Consider the following 27,742-nt stretch of genomic DNA (forward strand, 5'->3'; position numbering starts at 1 on the left):
TGTTGGCTTATTTACAAGTGCCTTTGGGCTTTATTAAATATACATATTAATTATCATCAATGATTAAAAATAAGCGCACTTCCGGTGTTTACTGGGAGTCCCAAACCCGCAGATCCCGGCCCAAAGCAGCTCTCTGCTCCCAGACCCCGTGGGAGAGAGACCTCACTGCCTGGTCAGGTGGGCACTCCTGAGGCTGCAGAGCGGAAGAGACCACCAACACTGCCCACCCCTGCCCACATCCCTGGCCCAAGAGGAAAATGTATAAGGCCTCTGGGTTCCCGTGGGGGAGGGCCCAGGAGCGGCAGGACCCCTGCGCCTGAGACACCGCCGGAACCTGAAGGGACAGACCGGATAAACAGTTCTCTGCACCCAAATCCCGTGGGAGGGAGAGCTAAACCTACAGAGAGGCAGACACGCCTGGGAAACCAGAAGAGACTGCACTCTGCACACACATCTCTGACGCCAGACGAAAACACCAAACGCCATCTGAAACACTGGTGCACGGAGGATCCCGGAAAGGGCGGCACAGATCTTGCTGGTTGCTGTCTCTGCGGAGAGCTCTTGGCAGCACCCCACGGGCAAACTTGAGCCTTGGGACCACAGGTAAGACCAACTTTTCTGCTGCAAGTGACCTGCCTGGTGAACACCAGACACAGGCCCACAGGAAAAGGTGAAGACATGTAGATAGGAAAAACTACTCGCCCGAAAGCAGAACACTCTGTCCCCATAACTGGCTGAAAGAAAACAGGAAAACAGGTCTACAGCACTCCTGACACACAGGCTTAAAGGACAGTCTAGCTACTGTCAGAAATAGCAGAACAAAGTAACACTAGAGATAATCTGATGGCGAGAGGCAGGCGCAGGAACCCAAGCAACAGAAACCAAGACTACATGGCATCATCGGAGCCCAATTCTCCCACCAAAGCAAACACTGAATATCCAAACACACCAGAAAAGCAAGATCTAGTTTCAAAATCATATTTGATCATGATGCTGGAGGACTTCAAGAAAGACGTGAAGAACTCCCTTAGAGAACAAGTAGAAGCTTACAGAGAGGAATCACAAAAATCCCTGAAAGAATTCCAGGAAATCATAAATAAACAAGTAGAAGCCCATAGAGAGGAGTCACAAAAATCCCTGAAAGAATTCCAGGAAATCATAGATAAACAAGTAGAAGCCCATAGAGAGGAGTCACAAAAATCCCTGAAAGAATTCCATGAAAACACAATCAAACAGTTGAAGGAATTAAAAATGGAAATAGAAGCAATCAAGAAAGAACACATGGAAACAACTCTGGATATAGAAAAGCAAAAGAAGAGACAAGGAGCTGTAGATACGAGCTTCACCAACAGAATACAAGAGATGGAAGAGAGAATCTCAGGAGCAGAAGATTCCATAGAAATCATTGACTCAACTGTCAAAGATAATGTAAAGTGGAAAAAGCTACTGGTCAAAAAACATAGAGAAAATCCAGGACTCAATGAGAAAATCAAACCTAAGGATAATAGGTATAGAAGAGAGTGAAGACGCCCAGCTCAAAGAACCAGTAAATATCTTCAACAAAATCATAGAAGAAAACTTCCCTAACCTAAAAAAAGAGATACCCATAGGCATACAAGAAGCCTACAGAACTCCAAATAGATTGGACCAGAAAAGAAACACCTCCCGTCACATAATTGTCAAAACACCAAACGAACAAAATAAAGAAAGAATATTAAAAGCAGTAAGGGAAAAAGGTCAAGTAACATATAAAGGCAGACCTATCAGAATCACACCAGAATTTTCGCCAGAAACTATGAAAGCCAGAAGATCCTGGACAGATGTCATACAGACCCTAAGAGAACACAAATGCCAGCCCAGGTTACTATATCCTGCAAAACTCTCAATTAACATAGATGGAGAAACCAAGATATTCCATGACAAAACCAAATTTACACAATATCTTTCTACAAATCCAGCACTTCAAAGGATAATAAACGGTAAAGCCCAACATAAGGAGGCAAGCTACACCCTAGAAAAAGCAAGAAACTAATTGTCTTGGCAACAAAACAAAGAGAAGAAAAGCACACAAACATAACCTCACATCCAAATGTGAATATAACAGGAAGCAATAATCACTATTCCTTAATATCTCTCAACATCAATGGCCTCAACACCCCAATAAAAAGACATAGATTAACAAACTGGATACGCAACGAGGACCCTGCATTCTGCTGCCTACAGGAAACACACCTCAGAGACAAAGACAGACACTACCTCAGAGTGAAAGGCTGGAAAACAACTTTCCAAGCAAATGGTCAGAAGAAGCAAGCTGGAGTAGCCATTCTAATATCAGATAAAATCAATTTTTAACTAAAAGTCATCAAAAAAGATAAGGAAGGACACTTCATATTCATCAAAGGAAAAATCCACCAAGATGAACTCTCAATCCTAAATATCTATGCCCCAAATACAAGGGCACCTACATACGTAAAAGAAACCTTACTAAAGTTCAAAACACACATTGCACCTCACACAATAATAGTAGGAGATTTCAACACGCCACTCTCATCAATAGACAGATCATGGAAACAGAAATTAAACAGAGACGTAGACAGACTAAGAGAAGTCATGAGCCAAATGGACTTAACCGATATTTATAGAACATTCTATCCTAAAGCAAAAGGTTATACCTTCTTCTCAGCTCCTCATGGTACTTTCTCCAAAATTGACCATATAATTGGTCAAAAAACGGGCCTCAACAGGTACAGAAAGATAGAAATAATCCCATGCGTGCTATCGGACCACCACGGCCTAAAGCTGGTCTTCAATAACAATAAGGGAAGAATGCCCACATATACGTGGAAATTGAACAATGCTCTACTGAATAATAACCTGGTCAAGGAAGAAATAAAGAAAGAAATTAAAGACTTTTTAGAATTTACTGAAAATGAAGGTACAACATACCCAAACTTATGGGACACAATGAAAGCTGTGCTAAGAGGAAAACTCATAGCGCTGAGTGCCTGCAGAAAGAAACAGGAGAGACCATATACTAACAGCTTGACAGCACACCTAAAAGCTCTAGAACAAAAAGAAGCAAATACACCCAGGAGGAGTAGAAGGCAGGAAATAATCAAACTCAGAGCTGAAATCAACCAAGTAGAAACAAAAAGGACCATAGAAAGAATCAACAGAACCAAAAGTTGGTTTTTTGAGAAAATCAACAAGATAGATAAACCCTTAGCCAGACTAACGAGAGGACCCAGAGAGTGTGTCCAAATTAACAAAATCAGAAATGAAAAGGGAGACATAACTACAGATTCAGAGGAAATGAAAAAAAAATCATCAGATCTTACTATAAAAACCTATATTCAACAAAACTTGAAAATCTTCAGGAAATGGACAATTTCCTAGACAGATACCAGGTACCGAAGTTAAATCAGGAACAGATAAACCAGTTAAACAACCCCATAACTCCTAAGGAAATAGAACCAGTCATTAAAGGTCTCCCAACCAAAAAGACAGGTTTGGTGCAGAATTCTATCAGACCTTCATAGAAGACCTCATACCAATATTATCCAAACTATTCCACAAAATTGAAACAGATGGAGCACTCCCGAATTCCTTCTATGAAGCCACAATTACTCTTATACCTAAACCACACAAAGACCCAACAAAGAAAGAGAACTTCAGACCAATTTCCCTTATGAATATCGACGCATAAATACACAATAAAATTCTGGCAAATCGAATCCAAGAGCACATCAAAACAATCATCCACCATGATCAAGTAGGCTTCATCCCAGGCATGCAGGGATGGTTTAATATACGGAAAACCATCAACGTGATCCATCATATAAACAAACTGAAAGAACAAAACCACATGATCATTTCATTAGATGCTGAGAAAGCATTTGACAAAATTCAACACCCCTTCATGATAAAAGTCCTGGAAAGAATAGGAATTCAAGGCCCATACCTAAACATAGTAAAAGCCATATACAGCAAACCAGTTGCTAACATTAAACTAAATGGAGAGAAACTTGAAGCAATCCCACTAAAATCAGGGACTAGACAAGGCTGCCCAGTTTCTCCCTACTTATTCAATATAGTTCTTGAAGTTCTAGCCAGAGCAATCAGACAACAAAAGGAGATCAAGGGGATACAGATCGGAAAAGAAGAAGTCAAAATATCAGTATTTGCAGATTATATGCTAGTATATTTAAGTGATCCCAAAAGTTCACCAAGAGAACTACTAAAGCTGATAAACAACTTCAGCAAAGTGGCTGGGTATAAAATTAACTCAAATAAATCAGTAGCCTTCCTCTACACAAAAGAGAAACAAGCCGAGAAAGAAATTAGGGAAACGACACCCTTCATAATAGACCCAGATAATATAAAGTACCCCGGTCTGACTTTAACCAAGCAAGGAAAAGATTTGTACAATAAGAACTTCAAGACTCTGAAGAAAGAAATTGAAGAAATACTCAGATGATGGAAAGATCTTCCATGCACATGGATTGGCAGGATTAATATAGTAAAAATGGCCATTTTACCAAAAGCGATCTACAGATTCAATGCAATCCCCATCAAAATACCAATCCAATTCTTCAAAGAGTTAGACAGAACAATTTGCAAATTCATCTGGAATAACAAAAACTCAGGATAGCTAAAACTATCCTCAACAATAAAAGGACTTCAAGGGGAATCACTATCTCTGAACTCAAACAGTATTACAGAGCAATAGTGATAAAAACTGCATGGTATTGGTACAGAGACAGACAGATAGACCAATGGAACAGAATTGAAGACCCAGAAATGAACCCACACATCTATGGGCACTTGATTTTTGACAAATGAGCCAAATCCATCAAATGGAAAAAATATAGCATTTTTAGCAAATGGTGCTGGTTCAACTGGAGGTCAACATGTTGAAGAATGCAGATCGATCCATGCTCATCACCCTGTACAAAGCATAGGTCCAAGTGGATCAAGGACCTCCACATCAAACCAGATACACTGAAACTAATAGAAGAAAAACTAGGGAAGCATCTGGAACACATGGGCACTGGAAAAAATTTCCTGAACAAAACACCAATGGCTTACGGTCTAAGATCAAGAATCGACAAATGGGATCTCATAAAACTGCAAAGCTTCTGTAAGGCAAACGACACTGTGGTTAGGACAAAACGGCAACCAACAGATTGGGAAAAGATCTTTACCAATCCTACAACAGATAGAGAGAGGCCTTATATCCAAAATATACAAAGAACTCAAGAAGTTAGACCACAGGGAGACAAATAACCCTATTAAAAAATGGGGTTCAGAGCTAAACAAAGAATTCTCAGCTGAGGAATGCCGAATGGCGGAGAAACACCTAAAGAAATATTCAACATCTTTAGTCATAAGGGAAATGCAAATCAAAACAACCCTGAGATTTCACCTCACACCAGTGAGAATGGCTAAGATCAAAAACTCAGGTGACAGCAGATGCTGGCGAGGAAGCGGAGTCCATTGTTGGTACATTGTAGACTGGTACAACCATTCTGGAAATCAGTCTGGAGGGTCCTCAGAAAATTGGGCATTGAACTACCTTAGGATCCACCTATACCTCTATTTGGCATATACCCAAAAGATGCCCCCACATATAAAAAAGACACGTGTTCCACTATGTTCATCGCAGCCTTATTTATAATAGCCAAAAGCTGGAAAGAATCCAGATGCCCTTCAACATAGGAATGGATACAGAAAATGTGGTACATCTACACAATGGAATATTACTCAGCTATCAAAAACAATGACTTTATGAAATTCGTAGGCAAATGGTTGGAACTGGAAAATATCATCCTGAGTGAGGTAACCCAATCACAGAAAAACACACATGGTATGCACTCATTGATAAGTGGCTATTAGCCCAAATGCTTGAATTACCCTAGATGCCTAGAATAAATGAAACTCAAGACGGATGATCAAAATGTGAATGCTTAACCCCTTCTTTAAAAGGGGAAGAAGAATACTCGTGGCAGGGAATAGGGAGGCAAAGATTAAAACAGAGACAGAAGGAACACCATTCAGAGCCTGCCCCACATGTGTCCCATACATATACAGCCATCCAATTAGACAAGATGGATGAAGCAAAGAAGTGCAGGCCGACAGGAGCCGGATGTAGATCTCTCCCGAGAGACACAGCCAGAATACAGCAAACACAGAGGCGTATGCCAGCAGCAAACCACTGATTTGAGAATAGGTCCCCTGTTGAAGGAATCAGAGAAAGAACTGGAAGAGCTTGAAGGGGCTCGAGACCCCATATGTACAACAATGCCAAGCAACCAGAGCTTCCAGGGACTAAGCCACTACCTAAAGACTACACATGGACTGACCCTGGACTCTGACCTCAAAGGTAGCAATGAATATCCTAGTAAGAGCACCAGTGGAAGGGGAAGCCCTTGGTCCTGCTAAGACTGAACCCCGAGTGAACTAGATTGTTGGGGGGAGGGCGGCAATGGGGGGAGGATGGGGAGGGGAACACCCATAAGGAAGGGGAGGGGGGAGGGGGATGTTTGCTGGGAAACCGGGAAAGGGAATAACACTCGAAATGTAAATAAGAAATACTCAAGTTAATAAAAAAAATGATAAAAATAAGCAGTTTATACTTTTAAACTGTCTTGCCACTGAGAAACTGGGGAAGAATTTTACTCTATAATTCAAATACAGTTCAAGTTCCTTTCTTGGACAACGGGACCTGTGTAAATCAGACCCTGTTTAGAGTCACAGGTACATATCCCTGGACCCCTCTACTCCCCCCACCCGCCATGTTCTCCTTGCTCTGTCTTTTTGGGAACTATGTGGTCTTACTAAGTTCGTTTCTGTTGTCCTTGACATTTGTATGAAACACCTCCTGCTCAACTACTGCTTCTGCTGGCCCTTGCTAATTAATTCATTAGAGTCTAGATTAAATATTAAAGTTTTAGAAGTGCTTTTCTTGATCAGGTACATTTCAGATAGCTCCTGTTGCCTCGATGTCTTCCAGTTTTATCGCCATTCCTCATGTTTACTTCACTGCAATTTTTAAGCACTCTGTAGTTTCTCAGTCTGTTCATCTCCAACCCACAGAATGCCTCATACCATTTCATCCTTTATGTCTTCCAAGATGGTCAGTTTAAATGTGAATGGACTGCAGCTAGCCAAATCATCTACAAGTGTGTTCAGTTACACTCTGTAGTTAATCTATCTGATTACGGCTAATGTCTTTTCTCAAGAGTGGATTCTCGGTGTTTGTGACTCCTATCTGTATTTGGACACTTTCTTATCTGTTCATTACACAGATCCCCTAAACAGCTCTGTGTCCAGTACACGGTCAGCCCCTCTGCATGAGTCAGTTCTGTGAAGCCCTTTTTGGTTTACACAGGCTCCATAGTCCAAGAAAGGAACTTGAAGTTCTTTTCTATGTTGTTGCTCTCAGAAGAAAATGCCCATTAGATAGACACAAAAGTTTATAATTGAGAGCCCTTGCTAATCTGCCCCAAGAAGGAAAATTCAGTGGCCTGGGAATGGGATCCCAGCAGTTTCCTGGAGTTAAAAGTTCCAGTAATGGCTGAAGTTGGAGCTGGCTTTAAAAAACAACCACAACAAAACCCAGAAAGTACAGAAATCTCTCTAAAACTCAGTTTTTGAACTTTAAAGTTGTCAAATATCAACTTTCTTAAAGAAAACAAAAAGTTATTCTGGGTTTGGATCAGTCTTTTCTCTTCCTCCTTTTCACAGAGAGGTCCAAGGCTCTGAGACAGGAATGCACGTGATAGCCACCAGCAGGAGATTATGAGAAACACTGGCATTTCCTGGCTGACAGTTTCTCATCCTGCTAACACCAGGCTGTCTTTGTATTGAAAAGTGATTCTACAATTATACTTGCTTGTCGCAATAGAAAGAAATAGTTAGGATTTAGTGTCCAGGTTTTCAGACTGAGACTTAAACATAAATAATCCTGTTAAGATGGTCCCCCCTAATTGCAGAATTTTCTGAAAAAGATGAAACTTTAAAGCCACATAGTATTGATTGGAGGAATTTCAATTTTCCCACAAATAATCTGAACAAACGTTCTAGCCGATCTGCTAAGGTAGCTGCGAATCTACTGAAATGGGTTTGCTGCTATTTAAAAAACTGTAAACATATTCTTACATTTCCAAATCAGAGTAGTAGTTAAATTCAGTCTCTAACCACCTATCCTGTAACACTGGATACTGTGAATACTGCACGCACACACATGTTAATCGCTAAGCCCACCTAATATATCTCTGGTAGGTGTGTGTATATTCTGAAACATACATTTCCAACTTGAGCTTTGTGAGTTTTCTTTTAAGCGTGTTTTTCTGCAGTGAAGTTAGCCAGGAAGGAACTATAATGTGCTGGCCGTGGAAGAAGTTCAGATTCGTTGTTGTTCAGGACTTCTGTTACAGTTAAAGAAAGAGACCTCTGTGGCTCTGGCTAGTTTTATGGGGTCCTTCTGTTTGGAAACTATGGAGCTGTATTCTTTGGTTTGACTCCTTCCAGTAGAACTCATTACTCACTGTCAGTGTTTCTGTTTCTCAGACGCTTAGATGCCAACCATATTACCTCAGTCCCGGAGGACAGTTTTGAAGGGCTTGTCCAGTTACGCCATCTGTGGCTGGATGACAACAGCTTGACGGAAGTGCCCGTGCGTCCCCTCAGCAACCTGCCAACCCTGCAGGCGCTGACCTTGGCTCTCAACAACATCTCAAGCATCCCTGACTTCGCTTTCACCAACCTTTCAAGCTTGGTGGTTCTGTATGTGGTTAAACCTTTTATTCCTGTTTATTTGTGTTAATTTGGGGCCAAAATGGGTTTCATGTGACAAATTACTATAAAAGTGGCCCTCATGGTCCTGTTTTGGACAATTAGTATTGGGGGAGATGCCTTTGATAAGATCAAACATACTGATTTCTTGAATAATATCTAGTAGTAGACGTTGAACTTTTTTTAAAACAAATAGCCATCTTTTTAAAGTAACTGGGTCATTTACCAAATACTTTTTTTTTAATAACTTCTGTTTCTGTCCCAACAATGAGTGCGTTTCTTCAATATTAAAAGAAGGGAAACTGCTTTGAAATGCTCAGAGAAATAAGATGTTTCATATTCCTCCACGAATGTTTTATATTTTCCCAACTTTTCTACTCAAAACCTTTTTGATTTTCTATGCCTTTCATCTTTCAGAAGTTCATGAGACGTGGTGTCGTCTCGTTTCCATTAGAATCTATTTCCATCCTAAGTGATGTAAACTCCACAAAGCTGTCTTCTCCCCTCAGAGAAGGCAACCAATGCTAGGCTTTGTACGAAGGAGGAGCTACTATAAAGTTTCATTTTGTATGAGCCAAAATCCAGTGATCTCTGGTGTGTCACCATTGCTGCATTGGATTCCCCTCATGTTGGTATTCTGTGTGCAATGAGTCTCTGTAATGGCCAGCTTTCTGAAGTTGACTGTGGAGTCCTCCGTCATTGCTTTCTGAAGTTGACTGTGGACTCCTCCATCATTGCTTTCTGAAGTTGACTGTGGAGTCCTCCGTCATGGCTTTCTGAAGTTGACTGTGGAGTCCTCCGTCATTGCTTTCTGAAGTTGACTGTGGACTCCTCTGTCATGGCTTTCTGAAGTTGACTGTGGACTCCTCCATCATGGCTTTCTGAAGTTGACTGTGGAGTCCTCTGTCATTGCTTTCTGAAGTTGACTGTGGAGTCCTCTGTCATTGCTCTTACCCACATCAGTTCAGACACATTAAGCGGCTCTAACACTTGCATTTGAGAGGTTATGAATGCCATCTTTGTGCTTTTTTCCCATAGGCATCTGCATAACAATAAAATTAAAAGCCTCAGTCAACACTGTTTTGATGGACTAGATAACCTGGAAACCTTGTGAGTACATTTATAGTTTGTATAATCACAGTGTGATTGGGACAGTGTAATCTTAAATGTATGAAGATAAAAGGAAAACATTGTTAAGAATAGCTCATTATTAATTTACTTTAACAACTCGGGTTTTACCGTCTAAGAACCCACTTGTGAAAAACAATGTCAATTTTGATTCAAACTGATACTTAAGTGTGAACCTCAAACCCTCCCTTTCCCCAAATATGTATCAAAAGCAGCTCCATCTGCAAAGATTTATACCGTCTCCAAAGTGTTGTGTTAAATTTGTGAGAGTTTAGGAACTTTGACATTTCTAAAAATCAGTTCTTTTTTGGCGATAGTTTCGTACTTATTGTTGTTATTTTTCCATGATTTCGGGAGCCTAGTTACTTGTTTAAATCATGTTGGAACAGCATGTCTGCTTTCATATGCTGAAATGTAACACATTAATGTTTTTAAAATTTGCATGATGCTGTGTCTCCACTGGCTGGAAAAGGACTTCTGGGTCTTTGACTGAACATGACATTTACCACGGTGATACATTAAATGGATTAGGAGAATGTCTCCTTTGGATGACCAAGACCTAATTGCAAATACTTAGGATCTGTAGTATTTTGGTGAACTGAATTTTCTGGCTAACTGTGAAGTATTGAGAAGATTTCTCATCTTATAGGACTTTAATCCACCTGTCAAAACAATTAAATAATAAATACCAGTGGATATATGAAAGTTAAAATTGGAGGAAGACAGCTGCTAGGTGTAATTTTTATGAGGCAGTAAATAAAAGCTAGCCCATGTATACAATCCAAATGATGTTCATATTAAGTTTTTTCCCAGTTACTTCAGTTAATGCCACTTTCCCTCCTATGTAAAAAAAGGGAAGCGATAGATTTCAAAGGAGCTGGACTTTTAATTTCCTTTCTTCTAAAATCAGCCATAATAACCATATACCATTGGGCTCTTTATGTTAAGAGAAATTAAAATGTGGACACTCTTAGAACTAGACCCCCATTGTCAGAGACCATTGTGACTTAACCTCTCTCTAATGAGTATGACTTTGCTCTCAATAATTTATGACTTAGATGAAAACAAGTCTGGTCCTTCTCATTTCAACAACTTATACCAGAATTTAGGGAGTGGCTGTCTACTCCATGGGTAGCCTCTGTTTCATAGTCTAGCCAAGAACTTCATGTGTTTAATCCTTCAGTGACATGTGATCTGATAGTTCTACAAGCTTGTAAATGTATTATTAATCTAAAAACATAAAGGATGACTTTTCCTATTTAATGTTCTATAAAAATCCATAGATGAAGTTCCTATAGGGTTTTAAATGACAATGTAGTTGGGAGAAAGATATTGCCAACTAGCGATTGCGACCTTTAAACATGTACTCTGACCAGAATATCTTATGAATTATGATTTTTATTATTCACTATGCTTGGATATTTCCTCCCATTTTTTCCCCTAGGGACTTGAATTACAATAACTTGGATGAGTTTCCTCAGGCTATTAAAGCCCTTCCCAGCCTTAAAGAGCTGTGAGTATTGCTTTTTCTCTTCATGCTCTGCATCCTGGAATTCACCATCAAATACTCTAGTAGTTAGGTCTTGAAGCTTCTTCTTCTCATTACATATACCCATAACACATACTATCACTCACACAGTCAGTCCACAAATCATACTGTATTAACCAGCATAAAGGGTTGAGAACATAGATTACTGTTCAGGGTCAGATGCTACTGCAAGTAAAAGGCATGAGAAATAATCTTCTGGAGGAGCCTATAGTCTTGGCCTCTGTAGAAAGGCAGAACATGAAATAGGCAGATAACTAACTGTTCCCTTATAGATATCAAGTGTGAATAAGTAAGACAAATCATCTCACACAGAGATCTCCCAGAAGCCTGTGACCCCTGGAAGATGCATCACCAAAACAAAGGAGTGCGATGTGACCTAAAGGGTGGGAAACTTAAATATGTGAAGGGGATGAGGGAGCCTCTGGAGCCTGGGTTTATGTGGAGTGGAGCTATGAATGTATGTATGGTACAACAGAGACTGCATCATCAGTTGAAAGCTCATATTGTAGAGGTAGAATACAGGCATCTGTGATAGAGATTTGAAGCTTATTTCAACATAGATTTTCATATTATCTTTGACAAAGCAATGAGGGTCCAAGGCTAAGGCGTGGGTTTAGAAAGTAGGAAGTAAAATGACAAGATGACATGGAATTCAAAATTTGGGTTTCTTGGTTTTATGTTAGCATTGTCAGTTCTGTTTTATGTAATGGTGAACAACAGTGGACATTCTGGTTTTAACTTGTTTCAAAGTGTTTTCCTCCTATCTTTCTAGGGGATTTCACAGTAATTCTATTTCTGTTATTCCTGATGGAGCATTTGGTGGTAATCCACTGCTAAGAACTATGTAAGTATTTTTTAAAATTTCTTTGAATATATAATCACGTGCAGTTATGCCTACAAATGCCAGACATCTGCATCAAAAGTAAAAACAACAAAAAAAGAAGCCTTTGGCTTTTTGATATATGGACACTGGGAATATGGATTTAATCTCAGAATGTTCATAAGCATATGCAAACCTTGCCTCTTCTGGATATTTTCACAGTCATTTGTATGATAATCCTCTGTCTTTTGTGGGGAACTCAGCATTTCACAACCTGTCTGATCTGCATTCCTTGTAAGTATTATGCAAGTTCAAAAACATTCCTGAGTGTGTACGTTAAATCAAAACTGTTAAATCAAAAACATGAATTAATACTATTTAAGCTTTGAGAAAACAAATACCTTTTCCCTGCCCTTTATGTGATGTGTCAAAGGATAACTCTTAACAATTTATAGTGATTCTAATTTATGTGAGTACTTGACCAAATCACATTTTCAAGAACCTTCAAAAGATGAAACTAGTCATGTTATAATGACTATATAATGTTATAATTTAAAATTAAAACATGAAATATCATGTAAGAAAATATTTTAAGTTAATTTTTTTCTCCCCAATTTCTTAGAGTCATTCGTGGTGCAAGCCTGGTGCAGTGGTTCCCCAATCTGACCGGAACTGTCCATTTGGAGAGTCTGTATGTGTGACACTTTACTGAAGTCATGTAAAGACAGTACTGCAGCAGTCCAGGGTGCCAGCAGAGAGCCAGTGCTTTTTTTAGCGACGATTTATGCTCATTCTTTTAACTCCTTTTGTGACTGTCAGACTTGGAGATGAGTGTAGTAGGCCTGAGGTCACTTAGCTCAGGCAGAGTGCAGCTTCCAGTGTAGGCAGGTGGGAAAGGGATACTAAGAATAGAAGGTGGCAACTAAATGGTTAATTAGAAGCAGAACTTCTGAAATTCAAAAGCAGGACAAAAGGATTGAGTTAACCAAGAAGCCTTCATGAAGGAGATGAAATATTTCAAAATCGTATAATGTTTTTCAGGATTGAGTTTTTCACTTCTAAAGGCAAGATTTAATAAGACTAGGAATACCAAAAATATATCAGGGTGGCATACAGATGATCAAATATAGACAATAATCCCATGTTTATAAGGGAATGGGGATGTGGGATGAAGATATTTGGAAAATTATTTGGGACAAGATATTAAAATGATCAACTCTTTAACCCCTGCACATTTGGCTATAGGAAAGATTCCTAGTGAGTGGTCTATGAATGGAGACAGGTGCATCTGAGATCTTGTTTTCAGTCCTTTAGCAGCTTGGGCCTGTGGTAGACCAGGGCCATTATCTGTAGGAGTCTTAAGATGGTGTGCTATGTGTATGTTAAACGATTTTCATGTATGCTAAGATGAAAAGAAGTTGGGAAGCACTGAGAAAGGAGCTCCAGTTTAGGTAGTTTGTGCAGGTTGGGAATATTGGACCAGTTAGTGTGATGAGAGTACAGTAAAGGGATCAAGACGCAGAACTGTGAGGTCATGGTCAAAGCCAGGAACTACACACCAAACACAGCTGTGCTCAAGGCATTCAGTCCATTTTGGACACCTCTGGAACAAAGGGCATGATCAGATCCTGCCCTGCTTTTTGAAATATTGGAATATTTCACTCTTGATCTATATGGCAGAAGAAAGGAGAGAAAATGTCAGATATTAGACACATTAGAAGAAATAAGTGGAATTAGTGACTGACCACAACTGGAAAGAAGCAGGGAGAATAGGAATGTTTCAGAATGCTGAAATGGCTCAGAAAGAAAAGTAGAAACAATTCGTGTTAGGCTTCTGGGGCGGTTTCAAATGCGTTGTATGTGAGAAAAGATGACAGGTTGTAGGAAATCAACTTGTCCCCTGGACAGTGTTAACCCCTTGTCCCACAGCTCTTTTTCATTACTGTGAAGATGACATATTGAGAGTTAGTTCACCCTCCCATGTGCCTACCTTTAGTTGGTAGATAGGCAGGGGTTGGGGGTGCACAGGGACATACGAAGTCTTTCACTTTTTGTATACGAGAGGAACATTTTATTTACTATCCCAACTTGAACTGTCTCTTTTAAACAATTGTTTTTGTTTTTGTTTTTGTTTTCCTACAGAACCTTGACAGGGACAAAAATAAGCAGCATACCTGATGATCTGTGCCAAAACCAAAAGATGCTGAGGACTCTGTAAGTTGGGTGATTCTCTACCTTCTTTTGTGTACTTTACAGAGCCTGTCTTTTATTCCGAATGACCTGTGTTCACCAGGTGGTTTGAGGTTTGGTTATTTGTTTGTTTCTTTCATGTAAACAAGGAGATTAATACTTCAGGGGGTAGGGCGTATCTGGATTTGACTTTAGGATTGTGTATTATGGGTTAATTATTTTGTTACTTTATTTGGTGCAAAATAAACCAAGAGACTAGTTAGTTGTTAATCTGGTTTCCACTTGGGCATCATTCCCTCTACCCCACCGCCATTTTCTCTGTCATTCATAACTAAACAGATCCTCAAGCTTTGCTTTCCTGAGTCAACAATGAACTATTTGTGGCTATCTAAAATTTGTAAGCCGACTTAGAAATTAAAAGTAAAGGTATAGAGCTCTCACCAGAACAGTTAGATTCTGATGTGTTAAGTACTTAAAGGAGCTAGTAACAAAATAAATGACAGATTGACTGAGTAGTGACATATTTTAGTGGATTTTCTAACATAAACACGGTAACTGAAATTGAGGGAAAAGCCCAGTGACATCCATAATTTCATATAAATGACCTAAAAATGTACCAAAGCATTTTAATTAAAGAGCATCATAATATATTACATAAAATGTATTAGAAAGAATAAGTTTTCTAAAAATCTGTAGCTTTACTAGTGACTTCATGCACATTTTGTTATAGTCTAGACATGTTGCAGAACTCAGTATATTTTAGTATATGATACATGTCTACACTCAACACTGTGCACTTCAAATCTCAGTTCTGTGGTGGAGCCCTGTAGCACTGGGTAAACCAAAGCTTGTTTTTCTTGTTTAGCTATTCTCTTTGGAAGACCCTAGTGCTGCTTTTAATGCTTCTAAGCACAGTACTTTTAATATAGTATTTTAATAATGAGATTAAGTTGTTTTGTTGTTTTTAGGGACTTATCTTATAACAATATAAGAGACCTTCCAAGTTTTAATGGTTGTCGTGCATTGGAAGAAATGTAAGTTGGCCTTTGACTTACTCTGTTTTTTTCTGTGGCATACTGTTAGTTCACTGATCAGCTCCAATAATGAACTGTTTCAAGAAATCAGAAGTTCAGATAGTCAAATGCTCTGTAAATAAAATGTCCTGTGTCTGTTAGTGCAGTGAGCATTTTGTTCATGATTTGTAACAATGGGAAGTTTTCCTATTACCTGGGAAATGTGCCTTGAAATGATTTTAGTCCAATCTTTTTGTTTCTGTTATAAACTGTTTTAATTTGGTTTCAGATTTTTTTCCTGGCTCATTAGTTCTGTATGTCAATACTTTGAGGGTATGTTCTTAGATACAGAACTAATTCTGCTGTCTAACAATTTTGATTTCTTGCTTACAAGAAAGGAATATTAGGCTTCTGTCTACTAGACATTCTGTCAGATGCTGTAAGGGGAGGGTAGTTATATCAGAGAACAGAAAAATATACTCTGGCTATTGGGAAAACAGATTTGAATACTAGAATCCCATATGTCAGAGCTAGGACAGCTCAGGTGGAACCTGGTCTAGATATGAGAGAGGGGATATTAATACTTTTCTATTTTCTCTCCTCTCTTTTTCACCTTCTCTTTCTCTTTCCACTCCTCCTCTCCTCACCTCTCCCCTCCTTGGGCTTTCCCTCCCCTCTCCCCTCTTCGTCCTCCTGTGCTCTTCCCTTCCCCCTATGCTACATTTTATAGCTAGTTTCAAAGCTTCTCTCACTGTCCTCGTTCTTCTCTCACATCTGAGTAAGACTGGTGGGAATTTAGCTAGGTACCAGTTAACTCCAGTATAAGTTCAGATGGAATATCAGCTAGTTTAACGTTTTAATTTTATACATAAATTGGAGTTTTTACTTTCAACAAGATCAGTGTTATATATAAATTTATAAAATTAGGAAAAAACCCAGAATATTATTTTTCAAAACTATAATTTTTCTTTCTACAAAGAAAAGTTTATTAATTTCTCTCTAACTTACCTCTCTTTTCCCATCCTGCTTTTTTTTTTTTTTTTTAGTTCATTGCAGCGTAATCAAATCTCCCTAATAAAGGAAAATACTTTTCAAGGCCTAACATCTCTAAGGATTCTGTAAGTTTGTTTATGACTATTAAAGACAAAAACATTTGTCAAACTCTAAATTTACATATCATGATTGTGTTAGGTTTCTGGTTGCTGTGATTAAAAACACCCTGACAAAAGCAACTTAAGGGAGAAAGGGTTGGCTTGGCTCACAGTTCAGGTTATGGTTACTGTAGGGATTCTAGGGTAGCTGGGACCGAAAGAGGCTGGTTGCATTCCTTCCACAGTCCAGGGCGACAGATGTTAATGAATGCTAAAAGGCTAGCCTTCTCCACTTGATACAGTCCAGGATCCTCTGCCTAGGAAATGGTGCCACCCACAATGAATGGGTCTTCATACCTAAATTAATGTAACCAAGGGAGTTCCCCTATGAGTTTACCCATAGGTTGACCTGATGAAACTCCCTTCTGAAGTGATTCCATATTGTGTCAATTATTGTGTAATTATTGTGATAATTAAAACTCTCCAGGCTGGAAAGATGGCTCAGTGGTTAAGAGCACTGACTGCTCTTAACCCGAGGTTCTGAGTTCAATTCCCAGCAACCACATGGTGGCTCACAACCATCTGTAATGGGGATCTGATGCCCTTTTCTGGTGTGTCTGAAGACAGTGACAGTGTACTCACATACATGTAGTAAATAAATAAAATCTTTAAGAAAAATAAAACTCTCACAACAATTTTCATGTTACTAGCAACACTTTAAAAATGATTGATATTTTATAAACATCGTTTAGCCTTTCTTTACCTTGTGATACTACATTAAAAATTTCCTTTTGGTATATCCTATCCCATTGATGATGTTGGTATTCAGCCAATGGCATGCTTATCATTTCAAAGAAGAAACTTAGTTGATTTCAAGTCTCAGTGAGGTTTGGTACTTCCTTAGAGCAAGGGTAGGCTGACCCCAGCCCTATGCTGGCTGCAGCTTACCTCCTACAATTATGACTATTGTGGGAACACGCCAGGCCTCATGTTGAAATGTTGATTTAAGCTGTGTTTCTCATGCTGTGGTCCAGTTGATCGGTAGCAGACGAAACTGTGTGATCCAGAAGGTGAAAGATCTCTTGGGCTTTCTACAAAGAAAAGTTTGCTGACCTTGCTCTGGAGTATCTGTGTTGTCAAATATACTTCATTTGAAGCAGGTGTACCCTTTTAAAACACATATTTGAATACATATTTGTGCCTGGTATTCTACTAAGACTGGGAACATGGAGATGATTAAGCACAGAAAATAAAATAAATACACTCATTAATACACAGTCTTTAAATATAGAAATGTTTGAAAAATTGACACTTGAGAAATTACATTGGCTGAATCTGCTTTTCTTTTTTTCTTTTTTTTTTTTTTAAAGATTTATTTATTATATATAAGTACACTGTAGCTGTCTTCAGATACACCAGAAGAGGGCATCGGATCTCTTTACAGATGGTTGTGAGCCACCATGTGGTCGCTGGGAATCGAATTCATGACCTCTGGAAGAGCAGTCGGGTGCTCTTAACCGCTGAGCCATCTCTCCAGCCCTGAATCTGCTTTTCTAGTGGGTCTCCTTTAAGAAATAAAACAGGCTGGAGGTGTGACTTGGTGTATCTGTCACAAGAAGGTTCCGAGTTCATTCTCCAAGGGAGGGCCAGGTTCTATCTGCCACCAGTTTAGAGCACTGATAAATGACAACTAAAAGCTGGTCATTTCTTGAGTTTGTGCTATGAATTTACCCAGTCTTTTAATTAATGTTAAGGACCAGTTTAAATGTGACACTATTTCCCTGGTTTGTGAATGCTGTTGTATCAGAATTTGTCAAGGTGTGTTCAGTAAAGTAGGGCTAGCTCTAACATTGATAGGAGTTGATTTCCTGCTGTGGGGAAGGGTGATAGCGGAAGCCCTTTGGAATGCTCTTGTTTGCTTATTGATTGTCTTCTCTTGGGGCCCTACCGCTAAGCTTTGAGAAGGCAAACAATACAAAGCCCCACCCCACTCCCTTTTTCTTTTTAAAGCTTGTCAGGACAGGGTTTCTCCCACCCTGGTTAATTGTATCAAAGGCGATATCATATCGTAGCTATGTTGGAACTGGTCTGAGAAGATAGAGAAAATTCACAACTGGCTTGAAAGCGATGCCGACTGAGATGCCTGCTACAGGGAATGGATTCTGAGAAGACCGGTGTGAAAGAGGGGCCGCGACTGCAGACATTTAAAGAATGTTGCTGGGCAAGATGGAAGGTCTTGGTTAAGGGATATTGTGTTACTTCCTCGGATTATAAGGTGTAGTCTGACTGCAGTTTTGATTGTTTTTGTGAAATAATTAAGATGTTGCTCTTGTGATTGCAGAGATCTGAGTAGAAACCTGATCCGTGAAATTCACAGTGGAGCTTTTGCGAAGCTTGGGACAATTACTAACCTGTAAGTAAATGGATGGCTGTGGCATAGTACAAGGAAAGTAGTAAACGGTTTACAAAACCGGTTGTCAGATCAAAATATTTATTTAGTTCTTTCCTTGCATAAATGCTCTGCTATCATGATAGAGTAATAGCTTCTCACATGTCAAGGCCTGTGCTAGATCTATCTTCTTAACACATCTAAACTTCATTTTACATGTAATATTAGAAAATATTAGGTATATTTTTAAATATTATACAAACAAAAGATAAGATTATATAAACATAAATATCTAATATTTATGATGATAATACAGATTTTCCTTTTTATATCTTATATTCATTCTGTGTGTGTGTGTGTGTGTGTGTGTGTGTGTGTGTATGTTGCATGTGCCACAGGCTATATGTGGAAGTTAAAAGACATCTTTGGGGATGGGTTCTCTATTTCTATTGTGTGGTTTCTGGGGATTGAACACAGATTTTCAGCCTTCAGAGTGCCTTTACCAGCTGAGCCTTGTGGTACCCTGATAGAGATGCTTGCATGTGATTTATAACTTAGAGAGTTAACTCGAAGTGTGTTTCGCATTTTAGGGATGTAAGTTTCAATGAATTAACTTCATTTCCTACGGAAGGCCTAAATGGGCTCAATCAACTAAAGCTTGTGGGTAACTTCAAGCTGAAAGACGCCTTGGCAGCCAGAGACTTTGCTAATCTCAGGTGTGTTTTGCCCACTCTTTCTTTCTGTTAGTAATGGTGGTCCCCAAATCACTGAGGCTCTTATGGTTTTCTTCTCATGTGGTTTCTGGTTGTAGTTTAGGAGTATTTTCTATCTTTACCTTTACAAAGTTGATCAAAATAGAATATGAGCACTATCCCATAGGTGTCAAGGGCATGAATTAAGCTCTGGACATGCTCAGAAAGATATTTGTCAGGATATTTTTTAAATGGACTTGTCATTAGCAACAAGATACTGGAAATGTCCGCAGTGCAAACTGACAGGAAGCTGGCACAGTGCCATCACATGTTCTAGAGACAGCAGATTTGTAGGTGTTCAGGAAATGCAGCAGATAAAGGGCTCAAGCATATTCTTGTACAAAGAAGAATAGGTCCACTTCATTCTATGAGCAGAGCAAAGCTGACTGATGCTGTGGAGCTGCAGATGTCTTCGGGTATTGATTTTAAATAAGCTTCCATTTCCTATGATATACTGGGCTTGGTTCAGACAAGTATAAAAGGATACTGAGATACTTACTCTAAGTTGATGCATGGTTATAAAATTTTAACATATGGCTTGATTTGTATTGGGTATTAAGAAACAACTCATGAAGGGGGAAACTTCAGCTGTGTTCATGAGGTTTACCAGAACTCGGAGGAAACTGGAGAGGACACACAGCCAGTCTAAGGCATGTGCCAGGTGTTACTGGCGACTTGGCTAGGTTCAGTATTTTTCAAGTCCTGTCTGCCTGCGGATCTGATACTCAGTGTGTGTTTTACAATTCTTTTCCCAGGTCTCTATCAGTACCATATGCTTATCAGTGTTGTGCATTTTGGGGGTGTGACTCTTATGCAAATTTAAACACAGAAGATAACAGCCCCCAAGAACACAGTGTGACAAAAGAGAAAGGCAAGTGTGTGCACTCTTGATAGAGAATTTCCAAAGCATCCATCAACCTGTCTGTGTTGCAATCATTTTGAAAGGATCAGCGCAAATCTGTGGGGAAAGTAGTGTTTACTTTGTTACCTGCAGAAAAAACAGTATTTTCTATATACTTTGACAATTTTATACACGGATAAAATGTATCTTGTTTGTATCCCAACCTAATGCCCTCCACATTACCCCTGACCTCCTCCCCCAATACTTAATGTTATCAAGCCTCAAAGAAGCTGATCTTGCACTAGTGACGTAGAAGAAATAATGAGGGAAATCGGTTTTGAAGTGTGTACCATTTAAATGTGATGTGCTTTATATTTAGGTGCTACAGATGCAGCAAATGTCACCAGCACTGCTGAGAACGAAGAACATAGCCAAATAATTATCCACTGTACACCTTCAACAGGTAGTGCCCAACCTCCATGCTGTGATGTCTCACCTTCAGTGGGATTGGGTGAATAGACCTAAGGGTCCAGATGGATGTGGTTTCTACAGTAGGGGAGGGATTAGATGACCTACAAGGGCCATTTTTCAAACTAAGCCTACTGTTCTTTTAAAAAATCAGTTCTGTATGTCACCGTGGGGTTCAGCAGGGATGCACTCATGTGGGTGTGTGCAACATGTGTGTGTGTAGGCCAGGGGTCAATGTCAGGTGTCTTTCATTTGCTCGCATCACAGTGTTTGAGTCAGGTTTCTTACTAAACTTGGGTAGCATTGGTTTGGCTAGCCTGTCTGCCCAGTGAGCAGTGAGGATCCACCTGCCTACCGCCACCTCCTCCAGTGCTGGAGTAACAGACTGTGGCTTTGTGCCAGGCTTTTTATGAGGTTGTTGGTGACCCAAACTCTGGTCCACATTCTCATGCAGCAGGCACTTTACCAGCTGGACTATCTTCCTAGCTCCTTAATTTCTTCTAATGTAAATTTTTGCTTTTTTTGATCTTACTCATTTGGGGAAAGTTATTAAATTGATGTCACATACTTGGTTGGGATTATAATGACATATTCTCCCTAATTTACAAATAGACGGATTTCTCCACAGCTGAGCTACAGAACCACAGACTGATGGATAAGCTAAGACAGAAGCAGTCTGGTGTAGGTCATCCTTCTGTAGAATCAAATGCCTCCTGAAGGAAGCTGTAGGCTTCCAAGGACAGTCTAACTGTTAGGAAAAGTGGCTCCACCCATATGAGAAACAGTTCCCAGAGGATGTTGTTCTTGTCAGAGGACCTTTCATCCGCTTTGTGTTGTGTGTTTGTGTGTGTGTGTGTGTGTGGGGGGTTACTTGTTTTGTTTGACACAGGCTTTCACCATATATCTCTGGCTTGCCTGGAACTCTCTATGTAGTCCAGGCTGGCTCCAACTCAGAAATCATCTACCTCTGTCTCCAGAGTGCTGGGATTAAAGGTGTGTTACCTTCCCAGCTCTGCTCTTCTTTTAAAGAGGGCTGAGTTCTGACTTAGAATTTAAATTAAGGCAATTAAAGTGCTTTCTTGTAGAACTTCCCAACAGCAGTACAAAATAATAAAAAAAGTTTATGATATCTGGAAATCAAAAGGTGTAGAATTGGTTTATATGATTTAAGATGGACCTGGTGAAATGTCTCAGGGGTAAGGGCACTTAACTGTCAATACCAAGCCTGATGTCCTGAGTTCTATCCCCAGCTCACACATGGTGGAAGGAGAGAATCAAGTCTGGCATTTGTCCTCTGACCTCCATACATGCATGCATACTCCCTAAATAAATACATACGTAATTTTTTAAAAACTATAAAATAAGATACTTTATTGAATAATTTTTCATGACTGCTGAGAATAAAATATGCCTTTAGTCAGCTACAATACATAGTTTTCTTCTGCTTTATAGCCAAATTTTTTTATTTTAAAAATTTAAATAAAATACTCATCATTTGTAATATAACTAGTATGTGAAAATTAATAAGACAAATAGTTCAACCTTTATACCTTTAACCCCAACTTTTGAGAAGCACAAGCGGGGTGCAGGGTGAGCTCTGTGAGTTCAAGTCTAGCTTGATCTACGCAGCAAATTCCAGGACAGCCAGGGCATAGGAAGAGCCTATTTAAAAAAAAAAAAAAAGACAAATATTTCTGTTCACTGAAACAGTTTTGTTTTCTCTCTCTCTCTCTCTCTCTCTCTCTCTCACACACACACACACATACACACACACACGCACACAGTTTTTATTCCAATGTAGTTATAAGTAGTTAATATCTGATTTACATATGCAGTTATACTAGCTTAGGAAGTAATCTTTGTCAAATCATTTTAAGGTTTTCAAATGTCAGTTTCTTTGAAGATCAGGTTAACTACCTACCTCCTTAGGTTGCTTCTGAAAAATGGAAACAAATGTGTTTACAAATACACATGTACATATATAGTTATAAAGTATTTGGAGACCAGCAAAAGAGGGGAGTTAGTATTTACTAAAGTTCAACAATATACCTGGCAGCTGCTTAAATACATTAACCGAGTAATTCTGTATAAGCTGTGCATCTCTATGGATAGGCATTGTTTAGCCACAAGGGATAGCATGGAAGCTATAGAGGTCTGAAAGGAAGGCTGGTAAAAGATACAAGGCATTTGATAGATTGCATATGTGGACCAAGTCCCTTTTATATACTTATATTGTGGGGTGTGTGTGTGTGTGTGTGTGTGTGTGTGTGTGTGTGTGTGTGTGTGTGTAAGTGGTGCTCTGTGTACTAATTTTATATAAAGTCAAATTTTCAGTTACCTCTATGTGACTCTACCAAATATTTAATTTTAAAAATTTAGGGCATCTTTTTCTGTTACTAAAATATCTTAGAAGTAGTAATCTTTCAATTTGCAGGTGGCAGGCTTATTCTAGATTTAATTGCTAAGCCAGACCGTAAGAGCCACAGTGTACTCTAACGGTGTTTCACTGTACCCTTTCTTTTTAATTTCTAGGTGCTTTCAAGCCCTGTGAATATTTACTGGGAAGCTGGATGATTCGCCTTACAGTGTGGTTCATTTTCCTGGTCGCCTTGCTTTTCAACCTGCTTGTCATTTTAACAGTGTTTGCGTCTTGTTCATCACTGCCTGCCTCCAAACTCTTCATAGGCTTGATTTCTGTGTCTAACTTACTCATGGGCATCTATACTGGCATCCTTACTTTTCTTGATGCTGTGTCCTGGGGCCGATTTGCCGAATTTGGCATTTGGTGGGAAACTGGCAGCGGCTGCAAGGTAGCCGGGTCTCTGGCAGTCTTCTCCTCAGAGAGCGCTGTATTCCTATTAACACTGGCAGCTGTGGAAAGAAGCGTATTTGCAAAGGATTTGATGAAACACGGGAAGAGCAGTCACCTCAGACAGTTCCAGGTGGCCGCCCTCTTAGCTTTGCTGGGTGCCGCAGTGGCAGGCTGCTTCCCCCTTTTCCACGGAGGGCAATATTCTGCATCGCCCTTGTGTTTGCCGTTTCCTACAGGAGAAACCCCATCGTTAGGATTCACTGTGACCTTAGTGCTATTAAACTCACTGGCATTTTTACTAATGGCCATTATCTACACTAAACTATACTGCAACTTAGAGAAGGAGGACCTGTCGGAAAACTCCCAGTCTAGCGTGATTAAGCACGTTGCCTGGCTCATCTTCACAAACTGCATCTTCTTCTGCCCTGTTGCATTTTTCTCATTTGCACCATTGATCACGGCAATCTCCATCAGCCCCGAGATAATGAAGTCTGTTACACTGATATTCTTCCCGTTGCCTGCTTGCCTGAATCCGGTCCTGTATGTTTTCTTCAACCCAAAGTTTAAAGAAGACTGGAAGCTACTGAAGCGGCGTGTTACCAGGAAACACGGATCTGTTTCAGTTTCCATCAGCAGCCAAGGCGGTTGTGGGGAACAGGATTTCTACTATGACTGTGGCATGTATTCCCACTTGCAGGGTAACCTGACTGTCTGTGACTGCTGTGAGTCATTTCTTTTGACAAAACCAGTATCATGCAAACACTTAATAAAATCGCACAGTTGTCCTGTATTGACAGCGGCCTCTTGCCAGAGGCCAGAGGCCTACTGGTCTGATTGTGGTACACAGTCAGCCCATTCTGACTATGCAGATGAAGAAGATTCCTTTGTCTCAGACAGCTCTGACCAGGTGCAGGCCTGTGGACGAGCCTGCTTCTACCAGAGTCGTGGATTCCCTCTGGTGCGCTATGCTTACAATCTACAGAGAGTCAGAGACTGAACTCCAGTGTCTGCCTGCGACTGTTTTTCCCCATCAACCAAATCACAGTGCTGGCATGGGAGCTATCTGTCTTTTGACCTTTCATCTGGAAAGCACTTGTAGAATCACTTCCTGGTGTCATGCAGAAGAGGAGGAAGGTGGCAGTTTATTTCTCAGATCAGACATCTGTGAAGAATGGGTGCCTAAACTATAAATTGTTGAAAAAAAATTGTGATGCCCCAGTAATGTGTGCTCTATTCTAAATAAATGCAACTTGAAAATGGTTTGATGTATGGCATAGCAATATAAAATTAGGGTTTTATTTTTTTTCTTTCTGATCCATCAGGTGCAAAGTTCAAACTATTTCTGAATTAAGCACAAAATAAAGGACAGCTGTTAATATATTTTAAATGAAAATGTGAATTTGTAAAACTAAGAAAATGCCTTGCTAATTTCACCTAATGATTCATCATTAATCTCAGGATGACTGACTTCAGGGCCACAAAAGAGACTGTCTCCCAGCTAGAGTTATGAAGAGTTCAAACAGGCATCCCCTTCATGTGTTTTCTGTGTCCATAAATTAAAGGTTCTGTTCAAATGATTTGTAAATCTAAAACCTGAAGATGTTTTGAGGACTATTGACAGCTGTTAGATTTTTTTTTAATAGCAGACCATTTGGTTTTGTTCATTGTACATTGCTCTGGTGAAATCATAGTGATTTATGCTCCCCCTCGGTGTTTTACAATCACAATACTAGGACAAAGCAAAAGGTTAATTGCTATGAGGGTTTAGTAGAGGTGACTGAAGTACTAAGAAACACTGAGCTTTTAATAGTATCCAAGGGGTTTGATGGTTCTAAGTAATGTCCCCATCAACTGGCATGCCCTAATGTCACTGGCTGCTCTTACATTTCCAAATTCATTGACGTTATCTATCATTCTGATTATATAGGAAGCATTTCTTGTAATTGTAGGAAGTCATTTTCTTGTAATTGTAAGAAGCTGATAGTAATCAAGACACCAAGCACTTAAGTTTATTTTTTAGTGAGCTGTTGTATGAGAACTTCCATACATTTTTCTTTTTTTGCACACTGTAATTTAAAAAACAAAACCATTCAGTAGCTCAGATGCTGTGTGCTTTGGTTAAACAAGACACAGGAGTGGGGAAATCAAAGCTTGTCCTATGTCTTTACATTTTTAAGATTTACTTGATTCTTACCTATAGGCTTCTGATGTGTTTCTGTAAGAAGACTTCAGACTGTGTTCAGTCAGTAGCAAACCCACTGCCATCTTAGTTCTACTTTAAACAGAAACTTAAGCTAGATTGCAGTTTGATTAAACTGTACATACTGTGCATATGATTAATTTTTATCTTGTGTAAATTATTTTTAGAACACGAGTTGGGAAATGTGGCTTCTGTTCATTTTGTTTAATTAAAGCTACCTCCTAAACTATAGTGGCTGCCAGTAGCAGAATGTTTAATTGTGGTTTATAAACGTGTTTTTGTTTTTTGATTTTTTTTCCCCTTGCATTGTAAATAGTGTTGGTTGTACATTGTCAGTGGAATAAAAACAGAATCTTTGTATATCAAAATCATGTAGTTTGTACAAAATGTGGGAGGGATTTATTTACTGCGTGCTGTAATTTTGTAAGGTCATCTATTTACAACATAAATATAATGTTTGTATATTTACACATCTGATAAATATTAAATCATAACTTGGTAAGAAAATCCCAATTAAAGGCTTTCTTCCTAAAATTGAAATTATTGAAAACTTCATTTTTTTTCTATAAGAAGTAGAAGAGACCAGGTATGGTGGCTCATTCCTTAGTCCCAGCAGTTGGAAGATAGATCCCTGAGTTCAAGGCCAGCCTGGTCTACATAGTAAGTTCCAGGGCATCCATAGCTTTGATAGAGAGATTGTGTCTCAAAAAACCCAACAAAACAAAACAAAAACCCAAATAAACAACAATAGAATACTAGGTACATAAAGTATGTGGTAAACTGTGCTAGACATTGGATATGAAATATAGCATTGCATATGATGTCTTCAACGATTTAGAGTTCATAAAGCAATCTAGCATCTCTTAATTTATAACTAAGTATATTAGTGAGTGTACTTAGTATTATTCAGTCAAATTAAAATTTCAAACTACTGAATATTAAAAGAAATGTTGGAAATAACCATTGGAAAACAGAATTTTCATGCTGTCATTAAAGTCTAGGACACTGTACTGAGATTTAGAAGTAAAGTTTTATCTCATATTTAAACTATATAGTAGAAAACAAATTGTTGTGGTATTTAAGAGAGTAGTAATCATTATTTCTCTACAAAAGGCAAGAATTAACTATCTGCATGATAGTACATGCAGTGACTTTCCTCGATGCTTAGGAAAACCCTCATTTTTCAGATGAAAAGACAGTTGGTAAAACAGAGCAAATTTCAGTAAATCCTTGAAACATATGAGCCTAACCAGAACACCATTCTCTTGGTCTTCTTTATTACTTTATGAGTATGGATGTATGAAGGTGTGCTCATGCCAGACAACAACTTGTCATCCTCAGGGAGTTTATCCACCTTACTTCGGACAGGTTCTCTTGTTAATCTGAAACTCTTTGGTTAGGCTAGACTGCCTGATTAGCCAGTGACTGGCCCAAGCTTGTGCCACCACACCACAGTCTAATGTAGGTGTGGGAATGGAGCCCGGGTGTTAATGCTTTGAGGTAGGCACTTTACTGACTGAACCGTCACCTCAGTTCATTCATCTTTGCTCTGGAGATAGTAATGAGTTTATGTTAAACTTTCAATGTTGGAAATGTCTATAGCAAAAAGCACGGCGTAATTACCTTCCACCTTCCACAATTGTCACCAGCAAACGACGAGACTTTCATCTTCACATTCACTGAGCCCCTCAGA

The 27,742-nt window shown here is 39.2% G+C and overlaps 1 protein-coding gene across 2 annotated transcripts in view; it reads left to right on the plus strand.

Annotated features, from left to right (window-relative positions):
* Lgr4 (leucine-rich repeat-containing G protein-coupled receptor 4) overlaps positions 1-26,589 on the plus strand; it is a 102,617-nt gene extending 76,028 nt beyond the window's left edge. Inside the window, exons 5-18 of one of the 2 annotated variants that reach the window (NM_173328.2) lie at positions 8,572-8,787; positions 9,835-9,906; positions 11,369-11,437; positions 12,246-12,317; positions 12,516-12,587; positions 12,916-12,984; positions 14,436-14,507; positions 15,452-15,517; positions 16,543-16,614; positions 18,929-19,000; positions 19,567-19,692; positions 20,484-20,599; positions 20,949-21,032; positions 23,570-26,158. In NM_173328.2, the coding sequence (NP_775450.2) occupies positions 8,572-8,787; positions 9,835-9,906; positions 11,369-11,437; positions 12,246-12,317; positions 12,516-12,587; positions 12,916-12,984; positions 14,436-14,507; positions 15,452-15,517; positions 16,543-16,614; positions 18,929-19,000; positions 19,567-19,692; positions 20,484-20,599; positions 20,949-21,032; positions 23,570-24,846 (2,455 nt within the window). In that variant the 3' untranslated portion in view covers positions 24,847-26,158. Of the gene's footprint in view, positions 1-8,571; positions 8,788-9,834; positions 9,907-11,368; positions 11,438-12,245; positions 12,318-12,515; positions 12,588-12,915; positions 12,985-14,435; positions 14,508-15,451; positions 15,518-16,542; positions 16,615-18,928; positions 19,001-19,566; positions 19,693-20,483; positions 20,600-20,948; positions 21,033-23,569 lie in introns of both variants that reach the window. The other variant, XM_039104411.2, reaches the window with a different exon arrangement.
* Positions 26,590-27,742: the final 1,153 nt, after the last annotated feature.

This window comes from Rattus norvegicus, chromosome 3 (genome assembly GCF_036323735.1).
Source record: "Rattus norvegicus strain BN/NHsdMcwi chromosome 3, GRCr8, whole genome shotgun sequence".
NCBI lineage: Eukaryota > Metazoa > Chordata > Mammalia > Rodentia > Muridae > Rattus > Rattus norvegicus.